The sequence below is a fragment of the Triturus cristatus genome, chromosome 5_1, assembly GCF_964204655.1.
Source record: "Triturus cristatus chromosome 5_1, aTriCri1.1, whole genome shotgun sequence".
Classification (NCBI taxonomy): domain Eukaryota; kingdom Metazoa; phylum Chordata; class Amphibia; order Caudata; family Salamandridae; genus Triturus; species Triturus cristatus.
The window spans coordinates 161142508-161157563 of record NC_140587.1 but is presented as its reverse complement, the minus strand read 5'-3'; the positions used below and the strand labels follow the sequence as shown (position 1 = coordinate 161157563).

The 15056-nt window shown below is 42.2% G+C and overlaps 1 protein-coding gene across 5 annotated transcripts in view; it reads left to right on the top strand.

Moving 5' to 3' along the window:
* Window positions 1-14821, top strand: part of LOC146830506 (uncharacterized) — a 115418-nt gene extending 100597 nt beyond the window's left edge. For all 5 annotated transcript variants that reach the window (XM_085604699.1, XM_085604698.1, XM_085604697.1 and 2 more), the window contains one exon: window positions 13932-14821. In XM_085604699.1, the coding sequence (XP_085460825.1) occupies window positions 13932-13970 (39 nt within the window). In that variant the 3' untranslated portion in view covers window positions 13971-14821. The remainder of the gene's footprint in view (window positions 1-13931) is intronic.
* The last annotated feature ends 235 nt before the right edge of the window (window positions 14822-15056 follow it).

The following is a 15056-nucleotide window of genomic DNA, read 5'->3' as shown; positions in this document are numbered from 1 at the left end:
CGTTGATTGATTTCTTTTTTGGAGAGGTAAAGAAGTTGACGGATGTTCTGTTCCTTAGTGTTGTGACTGGAATGTGTTGTAGAATCCTCGTGTATAAGAGCGTAGATTCTGGCAGCTTCATCCTGTCCGAAAGCGAAGGTGTCCGCTCTGGTATTCGTGAGGTTTGATATTTCGTCGAATTGCATGTTGTTGATGGTGTGCTGCGTACTGAGAGTCGGACTGAATTGTATGAAAAAAAGGGGGTAGTACGCGCACTTCCTAAAATTTCATAAAGATTTCGAGGTTGTGCCGTGCTCACGGGGTATCACTCTCCGAGATGGAGTGAAAATGAGAACATTGAAAAGCACCCCCACTGATATGGGGTGTGTCCCCCAGGCACTGGCTGATTGCCGCTAAATGCGGTTTTTTAATTTCTCCCAGTTAGGTGAAGATAGTTCATCACGAGTTGAGATATTTTCAAGGTAAAGTTTTTATTGTTTTCTATTCATTCATAGAAAAACGGACATCATTGTTATTCCTTGACTGACGAAAGTTCCATTGTGATTCACAATAATCTGATCATTCCCATAATCGATCCCAATGCATTTCGGCAGAGTTTGCCTTCATCAGGGGAGATCTACAAACAATTATATATATAATGAATATACAATATACAACGCTTTTTGTTAAACGAGGATATAATACAATATATGTGATTGGATAAATGAAAAAAATGGACAGACGTGAGTTGTTAGACAAGAGTCTAGTGACGAAAAAAACATGACATGAAAAAATAGTAACGGTAAAGTTGAGTGGCTACTGTGATAGTTGTAAAAAGGTATAACCGAGTGCCCGTAAGTAAACGGTAGAAGGTAACAAAGATGGGGTGTGACTAGCGCGTTTATGATGTTAACAGATAGCAGAAAATAGTTGAGTGTCTTGGGTTGTTATTTCAAAAAGATCGCGTCGTAGCAGGTTATGCCGGTGCTGCGAGCGAGGTGTCGTTCGGTTAATGCGAAGCTGTTAGAGTTACCGTATGGATACAATGTTGCTGAACGTACGAGAAATTAAATTGCATTACGCGCCGATGGTTAAGTGTGTATTCCCCTACTGGGTGTGCCGGTAGAGTTAACGTGTGAAAACTATGTTACTAAACGTGCTAGAAAGTTAGTTACATTATGCATCAAGGTTTAAATGCGTATTATCTTACCGTGTATACGGAATTCCCATGCGGCATGGTTTATGTTGGTCAAACCGAACGAAAAATCAAAGTTAGATTAAACGAACATAAATCCAACATAAGAAACAGACAAATGAAGTCTACAGTTGCCCAACATTTCACCGAAGCTAAACACTCAGTAAGCCAATTAAAATTCTGCATCTTGGAAACTATCGAGAAAAAAGAAGGGAGAGACAACCACAACTTCCTCCTACAACGAGAAAACCATTGGATTTACCTATTGAACTCCATGAAGCCTAAAGGAATGAATGATCGCACAGAATTTTCTTGTTACCTTTAACATGTCAGCATCCAGAGTAACATTCATCCATTTACATTGTTTCACCTAAACCATGCTCTGTTCTGAAATGTTGTCACTGCCCTTAAACATGTCACATTTTTTCTTCATTTAATCTCTTTCTCCGTTTTCACCTTTTCACTCTCAACCCCCCATATTTTTCCTAAACTCAATTCTGGACATAAGCTTACTTTACGTTTTTTTCATTGCATGTCACCTCGTTTCAATTATTATTTCTTAATTTTTCCAATTACGGTAATTTCCTCACATATCTTAACCTCTACATTACATTTTCAGTCCTTCTTCTAGGTCACACCACCATTTACCACCAACATATAGTCTGTTTTCACTCTTTGACCCATTAACCCGAATCATGTGATCACATCTGCGTTTTTTAAAAGTCCACGCACCAATCCAGAACACCACTTCACCATTGAATCCACGCCCCTGAATTCCGTATACACGGTAAGATAATACGCATTTAAACCTTGATGCATAATGTAACTAACTTTCTAGCACGTTTAGTAACATAGTTTTCACACGTTAACTCTACCGGCACACCCAGTAGGGGAATACACACTTAACCATCGGCGCGTAATGCAATTTAATTTCTCGTACGTTCAGCAACATTGTATCCATACGGTAACTCTAACAGCTTCGCATTAACCGAACGACACCTCGCTCGCAGCACCGGCATAACCTGCTACGACGCGATCTTTTTGAAATAACAACCCAAGACACTCAACTATTTTCTGCTATCTGTTAACATCATAAACGCGCTAGTCACACCCCATCTTTGTTACCTTCTACCGTTTACTTACGGGCACTCGGTTATACCTTTTTACAACTATCACAGTAGCCACTCAACTTTACCGTTACTATTTTTTCATGTCATGTTTTTTTCGTCACTAGACTCTTGTCTAACAACTCACGTCTGTCCATTTTTTTCATTTATCCAATCACATATATTGTATTATATCCTCGTTTAACAAAAAGCGTTGTATATTGTATATTCATTATATATATAATTGTTTGTAGATCTCCCCTGATGAAGGCAAACTCTGCCGAAATGCATTGGGATCGATTATGGGAATGATCAGATTATTGTGAATCACAATGGAACTTTCGTCAGTCAAGGAATAACAATGATGTCCGTTTTTCTATGAATGAATAGAAAACAATAAAAACTTTACCTTGAAAATATCTCAACTCGTGATGAACTATCTTCACCTAACTGGGAGAAATTAAAAAACCGCATTTAGCGGCAATCAGCCAGTGCCTGGGGGACACACCCCATATCAGTGGGGGTGCTTTTCAATGTTCTCATTTTCACTCCATCTCGGAGAGTGATACCCCGTGAGCACGGCACAACCTCGAAATCTTTATGAAATTTTAGGAAGTGCGCGTACTACCCCCTTTTTTTCATACAATTCAGTCCGACTCTCAGTACGCAGCACACCATCAACAACATGCAATTCGACGAAATATCAAACCTCACGAATACCAGAGCGGACACCTTCGCTTTCGGACAGGATGAAGCTGCCAGAATCTACGCTCTTATACACGAGGATTCTACAACACATTCCAGTCACAACACTAAGGAACAGAACATCCGTCAACTTCTTTACCTCTCCAAAAAAGAAATCAATCAACGTCTTCATGCAAGTACCTTGATCAGATACCACAAAGCGCAAAGAATTCCCAGGGGTCTCAGAATACCACTAAAACCATCGCTTTGTAAGAATCAGCAAAAATTCAAGGATAAATGGTTTGCAATTTTGAACAAATGTTCGCTTGATCTTATCCTTTTGATCATCGAAGAACTATCATTTATACTGGAAGATCTTACGAAGGATATCAACGACATCAAAAACGAATTACAGAACTCATTAACATCCGAGGAACTGACCGACATTCTAGAGAACATCAACTCTCAACTAGCCAAACATACCGCGGAAGTAAACGAACGAAAAGTCCGCAAATTTCGCAGAGATGCAACGGATTACAAGATGGGAGAAGTATATTCGTGGGCAGAAATATACGCCAAACGGCGACAAAACAAACCATACTCAGCTAACACCGACACGTCATCATCGGATAGCGATCGTACTCAACAACCCAGAAAATTCACTCCTAGAGACAACATACCAGACACCATGGCACCAACCAACGTACCTTCAACATCTACCACATCTCTAACTTCCGCCACTTCTGACGAAATGGTTTCTTTACCTGCTCCTTTTTTAGGGGTAGGCCATTCAGACCAAGACGACCCAGGAGGAGCAACAGAAAAAACCGGAGACAAAGAGAAAGAGAAAGAGAAGGATCAACCTCAAACACGAACAACCTCAACCAAGAAGGATCGACAGAAGCGAGCGAACCAACAGAGAATTTAGTCATCAACATCTCTGATTACCACTTTAGTGATATTCAACTCAGGATCCTACAGAAAGGCACGTCCTTCGTACCAACAGCATCCAGCAACACACTTGAACTTGACATCAGTTTTTTCAAATTGATGAGGAAACTCAGATTGCGTCACTTCTTTGATAACATCATAAAAACCACCAAAGAACAGGAACAGGATCCCCTCATGGGTTTACAAACCAAAAGCACCTTTATGGCTCCCATAAGCCACAAAAGTCTTGACCTGTTTGAATCCATAGTGAAGAAAGATATAGCGAAACTCAATCCCAAGAAGACATCCAAATTCCAAAATCTCACTAAGAAGGAACTAGGCACCATTAAAGCCATTGCACAAAACAAAGACATCACTTGTACAAAGGCCGACAAAGGAGGAGCGCTCGTCATCCTCAACACCCAGTACTACAACTCCCAGATAACTCTGCATCTACACGACGAAAACACTTACATGAAACTGGCATTCAACCCCACAACATCTTTCATGGGAATTCTACAATCTCTGATCCAAAAAGCCTTTGAAATGGGCACTATCAACGAGAAAGTCAAAAAATACCTCATACAACCTAACCCTAAAAGTCCAACTATATTTTTAGTACCTAAAATTCACAAACATCCAACTCAACCACCTTGCCGACCCATCGTAACTACACGAGGAAGCATTCATGAACCAGTGGGCAAATACCTTGATCGCCACCTACAACCCAGCGTCTACACCATGAGATCCTTCATCAAGGATACAACCGATTTTCTAACCAAATTACATCAAACCACCATCAACAATGATGAAAACATCATCTTATGCACAGTAGACGTGAATTCTCTGTACACATCCATTCCCCATTCATCCGGTTTGGAAGCAATAGAACACGCATTATTACAAACTAACTATCCACAGGATCTAAAAGTTTTTCTAATGGAATTGATGCAATTCACTCTTCTACACAGCTATTTCCAATACAATAATGAGTGGTTTCAGCAACTAACGGGCACTTCTATGGGTAATTGCGCAGCCCCGGCGTACGCCAATATCTTTATGAATCGGTTCGAAGAAGATCACATCCTGAGCACAAAAACCTGGACGGATCACCTGAAACTCTATCTAAGATTCATAGACGATATATTCATAATATGGAACGGCCCTAATGATATCCTTGAAAAGCAACTGAAACAACTTAACTACATCGACCAGCGCATACAGTTCACCTATCATACCAGCACCCACTCCATCACCTTTTTGGATGTTAACATCACCAGAACTTCCACTAACTTCGAAACAGATCTTTTCCGTAAACCCACAGACAGGAACAATACTCTTCACTTTTACAGCTTCCACCCTCTACCCCTCAAACTACATCTTCCATACTCACAAATGCTCAGGATCAAAAGAATTGTTTCCAACCCAACCAAATCTAACACACAAATGGATATCCTAATCAACAGATTCAAATCTCGAGGATACCCTGATCAGGTATTACATGAAGCACGGAAACGATCATCCACGAAGACCCGCAGTGAACTTTTGAAGCCCCAAATCAAAGATCCTAAAAACCAAATCACCATAGTTTCCAAATATTCAACTCTGAGTAATTCATACAAACGAATTATTCGCAAACATTGGCAACTCCTCACATTGGAACAAGACTTCAATCACATTTTTGACGAAACTCCCATATTCGCTTTTACAAGAAATAAGAACTTGGGGGAACTTCTACAACAAACGCAACCAACCATTCAACAAATAGCAAAAGGCACAATTCCATGCCTAAACTGCAATAACTGTCATAACATCATCAAAGGTACACACATAACACATCCCCTGAAAGGACACAAAATCAAAATCAGAACAACAGCCACGTGTGACACCAGCAACGTCATATACATGCTCAAATGCCCATGCGGCATGGTTTATGTTGGTCAAACCGAACGAAAAATCAAAGTTAGATTAAACGAACATAAATCCAACATAAGAAACAGACAAATGAAGTCTACAGTTGCCCAACATTTCACCGAAGCTAAACACTCAGTAAGCCAATTAAAATTCTGCATCTTGGAAACTATCGAGAAAAAAGAAGGGAGAGACAACCACAACTTCCTCCTACAACGAGAAAACCATTGGATTTACCTATTGAACTCCATGAAGCCTAAAGGAATGAATGATCGCACAGAATTTTCTTGTTACCTTTAACATGTCAGCATCCAGAGTAACATTCATCCATTTACATTGTTTCACCTAAACCATGCTCTGTTCTGAAATGTTGTCACTGCCCTTAAACATGTCACATTTTTTCTTCATTTAATCTCTTTCTCCGTTTTCACCTTTTCACTCTCAACCCCCCATATTTTTCCTAAACTCAATTCTGGACATAAGCTTACTTTACGTTTTTTTCATTGCATGTCACCTCGTTTCAATTATTATTTCTTAATTTTTCCAATTACGGTAATTTCCTCACATATCTTAACCTCTACATTACATTTTCAGTCCTTCTTCTAGGTCACACCACCATTTACCACCAACATATAGTCTGTTTTCACTCTTTGACCCATTAACCCGAATCATGTGATCACATCTGCGTTTTTTAAAAGTCCACGCACCAATCCAGAACACCACTTCACCATTGAATCCACGCCCCTGAATTCCGTATACACGGTAAGATAATACGCATTTAAACCTTGATGCATAATGTAACTAACTTTCTAGCACGTTTAGTAACATAGTTTTCACACGTTAACTCTACCGGCACACCCAGTAGGGGAATACACACTTAACCATCGGCGCGTAATGCAATTTAATTTCTCGTACGTTCAGCAACATTGTATCCATACGGTAACTCTAACAGCTTCGCATTAACCGAACGACACCTCGCTCGCAGCACCGGCATAACCTGCTACGACGCGATCTTTTTGAAATAACAACCCAAGACACTCAACTATTTTCTGCCATCTGTTAACATCATAAACGCGCTAGTCACACCCCATCTTTGTTACCTTCTACCGTTTACTTACGGGCACTCGGTTATACCTTTTTACAACTATCACAGTAGCCACTCAACTTTACCGTTACTATTTTTTCATGTCATGTTTTTTTCGTCACTAGACTCTTGTCTAACAACTCACGTCTGTCCATTTTTTTCATTTATCCAATCACATATATTGTATTATATCCTCGTTTAACAAAAAGCGTTGTATATTGTATATTCATTATATATATAATTGTTTGTAGATCTCCCCTGATGAAGGCAAACTCTGCCGAAATGCATTGGGATCGATTATGGGAATGATCAGATTATTGTGAATCACAATGGAACTTTCGTCAGTCAAGGAATAACAATGATGTCCGTTTTTCTATGAATGAATAGAAAACAATAAAAACTTTACCTTGAAAATATCTCAACTCGTGATGAACTATCTTCACCTAACTGGGAGAAATTAAAAAACCGCATTTAGCGGCAATCAGCCAGTGCCTGGGGGACACACCCCATATCAGTGGGGGTGCTTTTCAATCTTATCCTATACCTGACATGCCTGACCCCACTACCTACCCCTCCAAGCCCTCCCCTCCTGATGACCACCTAGGGTTCGGCCAACTTATAAATAGGGCAGCAACATTCCACGGCGTTACAATGCACACAGACGCCCTTGAAGAGGACTTTCTCCTTGATACCTTTGAGCAGTCACAAAAGACTGTTCACATACTGCCCATGATCAAAGGGGTTATAAAGCATGCTACTGAAGTCTTTAAGGACCCTGTTCGAGCTAGGGTTCTCAACCCACGCATCGAAAAAAAGTACCGACCAGCCCCGCAAGACCCTGCATACATTAAGGCCCAGCTCCCTTTAGACTCCCTAGTCGTATCAAATGCCAGGAAGCGCGCTAACTCACAGACAACTGGAGAAACGCCTCCCCCAGACAAAGAGTCTAAGCTTTTAGAAGCCTCGGGCAAACGGGTCGCCGCGCAGGCGGCTAACCATTGGCGTATTGCGAATACCCAGGCCCTGTTAGCCAGGTATGATAGAGCGCATTATGACCAACTTGAGGACCTTATGCAACATCTGCCTGAACCTTTTAAGTCCCAGGCCTCTGACCTCATCCAAGAAGGCAAATTAATATCTAATGCCTCCATTAAATGCGCCTTAGATGCAGCAGACACTGCTTCTAGAGCGGTCAATACTAGCGTCTTACTCAGACGACATGCCTGGCTCCGTATTTCCGGTTTTAAACCGGAGGTTCAAACCGCAATTCTAGCTCAACCTTTCAACCAAGAGCAGCTATTTGGCCCTGCAGTGGATACTGCATTAGAAAAAATGAAAAAGGATAATGAAACTGCCAAGTCTATGGGAGCACTGCAGTCTCATCAAAACCGGGGTTCCTTTCGTCGCTCCTTTTATAGAGGAGGCTCCAAAAACACATCAACTGAGACCACGTCCACCTTTAAAAATTCTGGACAAACATCCCCTAACAGAGGTTATTTCCGGGGAGGTTATAGGGGAAACAATAACAAAGGTCGAGGGCGGGGCAACAACAACAACACCCGCACCTCACCAGCCACCAAACAGTGACTTGCCACCACTCCCCCCAGACCATTCCACTCCGGTCGGGGGGCGACTCCAACAATTCCTGCCTGTCTGGACTTCCATCACCACAGACAGGTGGGTAAGACAAATTATCCAGTCTGGCTACTGCCTCGAACTCATACAATCCCGCCCAAACATACCGCCCAAACAACGTCCAATGTCCTCGCATCATCTCTCTCTCCTCAAACAAGAAGTTCAATCCCTGTTACAAAAACATGCGATAGAACCAGTCCCCCTTCAACATCAGGGAAAAGGGGTATATTCTCTATACTTCCTCATTCCCAAAAAGGACAAAACACTAAGGCCCATACTGGATCTCAGACTACTAAACCAGTATATACATTCGGATCATTTTCACATGACCACTCTCCAACAAGTCCTCCCACTTTTACAACAGGGAGACTTCCTCGCCACATTGGACCTCAAGGACGCATACTTTCACATCCCTATGCATCCCGCTCACAGAAAATATCTACGATTTGTGGTAGATGGGCAACACTATCAATTTACAGTTCTCCCATTCGGAGTAACAACAGCACCCAGAGTGTTCACCAAGTGCCTAGCAGTCGTGGCAGCGCATCTCAGAAGACAACAGATCCATGTCTTCCCCTATCTGGACGATTGGCTCATAAAAGCCAATACATACCAAAAATGCGTTCTCCACACTCATCGCACGATTCAAACTCTCCACGATTTGGGATTCACTATCAACTACCCCAAATCCCACCTACAACCTTCCCACTTACATCAGTATCTAGGAGCAACCATAGATACATCCAAAGCCATTGCCTATCCCAGCACAGCCAGGATAGCCAGTATACAAAATCTCATCTCTCAATTTCAAACTCATCCATCTCTTCCAGCAAGAGTGTTCATGCAGCTCCTAGGCATGATGGCGTCATGCATCTCCATAGTCCCACACGCACGACTTCAAATGCGTCCCTTACAGGAATGCTTAGCACAACAGTGGAACCAAGCTCACGGACAACTTACCGATCTGGTGTTGGTGGACAGTCGCTCACTTCGATCACTGAAATGGTGGAACACCATCAACCTGTCCAAAGGGAGACCGTTCTTAGAGCCTCTTCCACAAGTTGTGCTAACTACAGACGCATCTCTCACGGGGTGGGGAGCCCACCTCCTTCACCATACCACTCAGGGCAGATGGACCAGCCAACAAAAACTGCTCCACATCAACCACCTGGAACTCTTAGCAGTGTTCCTAGCACTAAAATCCTTTCAAATTCACCTAAAGAACAAAACTGTCCTCATACGCACAGACAACATGACGACAATGTATTATATACAGAAACAGGGAGGGACACACTCTCTCCAACTGTCCCAACTGGCACAGCAAATCTGGAGATGGGCAATTCCCCAGAACATCTACCTGTTAGCAGAACATCTCCCAGGGATCCACAATCAAGTGGCCGACCTCCTAAGTCGCCACACACAACAGATCCACGAATGGGAACTACACCCCAAGGTTCTACTCCCCTTCTTCCAAAAGTGGGGACAACCAGACATAGACCTGTTCGCCACTCCCGAAAACACAAAATGCCCAACCTTCGCCGCCAGGTTTCCACACCCACAGTCGAAGGGCAATGCCCTATGGATGAACTGGTCAGGCAGATTTGCGTACGCCTTTCCGCCTCTCCCACTAGTTCCATTTGTGGTACGCAAACTGAAACAACAGTCACTAACACTAATACTAGTGGCTCCCACTTGGGCACGTCAACCGTGGTTCACCACACTTCTGGAACTATCTTTAGTTCCACATCAAAAGCTACGCCTCTCCCCGGATCTATTAACCCAGAACCATGGAGAAATCAGACACCCAGATCCTCAAACACTGAACCTAGCGATCTGGCTCCTGAGGTCCTAGAGTTCGGTTACCTCAATCTCCCTCCAGACTGTATGAATATCATAAAGGAAGCCAGACGACCTACTACTAGAGCGTGTTATGCCGCTAAATGGAAACGATTTGCCATCTACTGCGCTAATAATGACATACATCCATTGGATGCTTCCATCCAAAACATCATTTGCTATCTACTACACTTGCAAAGATGCAATCTAGCGTATTCCTCTATACGTTTACACCTAGAAGCCTTGGCAGCCTACTTGCAAAATAGGCAACACCTGTCCCTTTTTAAGGTACCAGCCATCAAAGCGTTTATGGAAGGTCTCAAAAGAATTCTTCCCCCAAGATTGCCACCTGCACCAGTGTGGAATCTCAATGTGGTTCTAACAAGACTCATGGGTCCCCCATTTGAACCTATGCACAAATGTGAATTGCAATTCCTAACATGGAAGGTAGCCTTCCTTATCGCAATCACTTCCCTCCGCAGAGTAAGTGAAATACAAGCCCTTACACTCGAGGAACCTTTCTTACAACTACACCGTAACAAAGTGGTTCTTAGGACAAACCCTAAATTTCTTCCAAAAGTGATTTCCCCTTTCCACCTTAACCAATCAGTAGAACTACCGGTCTTCTTCCCAAATCCAGACTCGGTAGCTGAAAGGGCCCTACATACCTTAGACGTTAAAAGAGCCTTGCTTTATTACATCGACAGGACAAAACCTTTTCGAAAGACAAAACAACTCTTTGTTGCTTTCGCGCCACCACACAAAGGCAACCCGATCTCCAAATCAGGAATAGCCCGGTGGATAGTTAAATGCATCCAAATATGCTACCTCAAGGCTAAACGTACACTTACAGTTCCCCCTAGGGCGCACTCCACGCGTAAAATAGGGGCTTCTATGGCCTTCTTAGGCAATATTCCCTTAGAAGACATTTGCAAGGCAGCCACATGGTCTACCACGCATACCTTCACTAAACACTATTGTGTTGACGTGCAGGCCAAACAACAGGCCTCCGTGGGCCAGGCTGTCCTAAAAACTTTATTTCAAGCTGCTGCAACGGATACAGGCGACCACCGCTAAGGGGAGCACTGCTGTATAATCTATCCTCAGTGTGTGATCTGCAGCTCATATGCCTCGAACGGAATATGCTACTTACCAGTATGCATCTGTTCTTGGCATGTAGAGCTGCAGAGTCACACACGCCCGCCCGCCTCCCCGGGACCTGTATCTGTTCCAGCATCCGTCTTACTTAGACATTACACATGGACATCCTTTCTTTCTTTTCTATATACTCCATCTTTTCCCATCATGGCGAAAAACAATCTGCCGATGGAGTGGATGCCCATGCGCACTGTTGTCCAGGGGAGGAGTCACCAACCTCGTGACCAAAGGCTTCTTCCGAAGACAACAACAACCTGCAATCATCCGAGCCCAACACCAGATGGCGATCTTATCCTCAGTGTGTGACTCTGCAGCTCTACATGCCAAGAACAGATGCATACTGGTAAGTAGCATATTCCTTTCCTATTCTCAACATAGGAGTCTTCTGTGCGGTAGTGTGAGCCGAGAGACTTTAGGGCGCTATCAGACCAGTGTAGACCTAGTCAGCCTTAAGGAAGTGTTACTTTAATCACCTCCTGTCATAAATATGGCACACAGGTTCTAGTCTGCTTGATGGATCATTTTGCATGTTTTGCTTTGTATAGCTCACATCTTGTTTCTGTGATACTAAGCTGTCCTGGATGGACACCTACATAAATGTTACTTTAAATGGAATGGGGGAGAGGCACAGAAGAGGAAACGTGCAGTAACTTGTTTACCATTTCCTTTTACAATCACATGATGTTGCTTTTACTTGGTACATCAACCACAAAGAGTGATCAATACCCGCAGCTAAAATAAAAAAAAGTTTAGGCTTTCCAATGGTAAATTGTATTCTGAGCTGGCCTGGAAGAAATTTTAATTACATGGCTGAAATTTGTTAAAATTATGCATTACCTGATTTTTGCATAATTTTTTGGTCTTGTCCGAGACTGAATGCACCCACGGTCGCTTGTAAGACATGTTTTCTTACAGGGGGGCCTTCGCATCCATCCATTGCTTTCCACTGATTATCTTCCTTGTTTCTCTTGGGTCATCTTTTGGTGACTTCACTTCCTGTTTGTTTTATTCCTTCCCTGGGGCATGGCCCAAGTACTGCTTCACTAGCCACTGTTCTTTCACTACTTGCACTATTGGGGCTACTTTTTTCCCCCCCATTGTTGCCGCACTCTAAAAGAGTGTATGTGTTTAACGGACACAACCCCTCCCTCCCCCCCTCCTCTCCCCACAAGTTCTGTGTTGCAGGTTTTTAAAATATAAATAGCGTGCAATTGAGCTAAGGGCATTGGTACACTACATGAGCACCAGATTGCATTACATAAGGTCAGAGTCTTTTTTGCTTTTCCCCTCCTGCGTTGCTGCTTTCCTACTCCCACCCCACAAGAGGAGCTAGATAAACAAGTTGTTTCGGCCATTGAGTGGTCTTCGTTTTTCAGCACTTCACTGTGCCCGGGGTCAATATGCTAGCCCCAAGCACGAGATTCAGATCTCAAAACTTTCTTTAGTGTGCCAAAGAGGCTAGCCCCAAGCACGAGATTCAGATCTCAAAACTTTCTTTAGTGTGCCAAAGAGCAATCTAATACACCGAACACTGAGAGGTGAAGTTTAATTTGTAACCTCTATGTTGCATTGTACAGTGTGCAGACTTTGCAAGAACAGACCTTAATTACTTGGTGAGAACTTTTTTGTAAGTGTTGGCAACTTCAAGAACTTTTCCAAGTAAATATAAAAATTGAGGGTATAAGTAGGTTTTGTCAGCTAAAAAAACAAAACCCTGCAAAGACTTTTAATAAACTGTCCCATATAGTTTTAATGGAAAAATATTTCTCAAACGTTTTTGCGGGAATCTGCAGCTTTGATGTTAAGTCTTGTCGGATAAAAATGGAAGACCGGTTAGGACAGAACATTTCTTGTCAAGTGACTACTTCTGCTCAAACAAGTCACCATCTGGTATCTTGTGGGGATTTTTTGTGATGTGAGATGTCCCGCAAATCCCATTTCCAAGTAAAAGAGTAATTTTGTGAAATTAAATGGAGATGTGGAATTTCACAAATTGTTCCCTCCCCACCCGTATTGTAGGTCATCAAGGTGCCTTATGCTTTAAAAACCTTTGGTACTAATACATTTATTGTGGGATATCCTGTAATTCAAGCATGTGAGTTTAATCATCCTTCTTAGTAAATATGGTTTCTGCATACTAAAACTCTGCCATCCAGAGTGAACCCCCTGGGCTAAATATCCCTGTCCGTCATCTGCGTTGTACTCCCCAGTGTATTTGGACTGAAGTCCATATTTTTGGGTCAATTTGAAGAAGACATTTTAACTCCTGCTTTTAAAAAAATATTTTCCCCTTAGAACGTCACTTTCATGTTTTTGCCAAATTATGCAGTCGTGTTAAAGGTTTTGTTTAAATGTCTTATACCGTTTTCCTATCCAGCGTGTGATTTTAACAGCTTGTTTATTCTCTCTTTAGGTGCAGAGTGTCGACATTGCTGCTTTCAACAAGATCTGAGACTTGACGTAGGCTTTACTATAAATAATAAAGGACAACCATGCAGAATAAAAATCTATATTGCTGTTTGTTTTCAGTTTCTGTTTATATTGCGTCAGCAGGATTAACCCCTTGCAGAAGAGATTCGCGACAGCAATTTGTACTCAGTGATGATGAACATGGAGCTAGCTGCAAAGTACTGCCTCTGAGTGTACTGCTGGACTTGTGCCCTTGAGGCCCTGGGGAAGTCAAATATTTTGAATTGTGTATGTACCCTCAACCACGAAAGCAATGCAACTTAAGGAAAATAGAATAATTATCATTTATTGCATCTATTGTCCATTCAGTTTTATTAGTAATTTATCAGAGAAACTATCGAGCAGTGGTCTGCAAATATTCATTACGAGTGAAACTTAGTCGAAAGAGAGGAATCTTTATAATTTGTGCCCGACAGTGCTAGAAGAGAGCCATAACGCACATGTTTGGGTGGGTAAAGGAGGGGGATAAATCAAGAGGCCAGTCGAGATGTTCAGTGCTCCCAAAAATATACACAAACGCCGTTCTTGAAATGACTTTTCGCTCCCTTTATTAAATATACCATCAATTTGCTTATATGGTAAGAATTACGGAACTAAGTACATCTATTTTTATACTCTAAAAAAAGAAAATATAATGGTGTAAGTGAAAGCATCGAAGCCTGAATATGAAAGTAAACAATTAAGGGGACTTGCTCTTTAAACTTTCCATGTAGATTAAAAGAATATGAGCATACATTGGCCTCTGTGGCATGTACAGGAGCCCAGCATTTCCATGTGGATTTTTGCAGCTCACCTATCAGATGTGTCGAGATTAAAATTTGTTTATGGACTCCATTTCTTTGTCCGCTAGCTACTACCCTGCTCAATTTAACACCCATTTCAGCAGTATGGAATCAATAAATATTTCTAATCCATTGACCAGCCAGTGGAGCATATTGGTCTGGTCATACTCTTGCTAACATTATGTTAACAATCGACAAATGTTTGTAACCGGGCCCTATTTTGTTAACGATTCCAAATTGAATAATGTGTAGGGGCGCGACAATTCCAGTCTGGGAAGTTCTGCAGC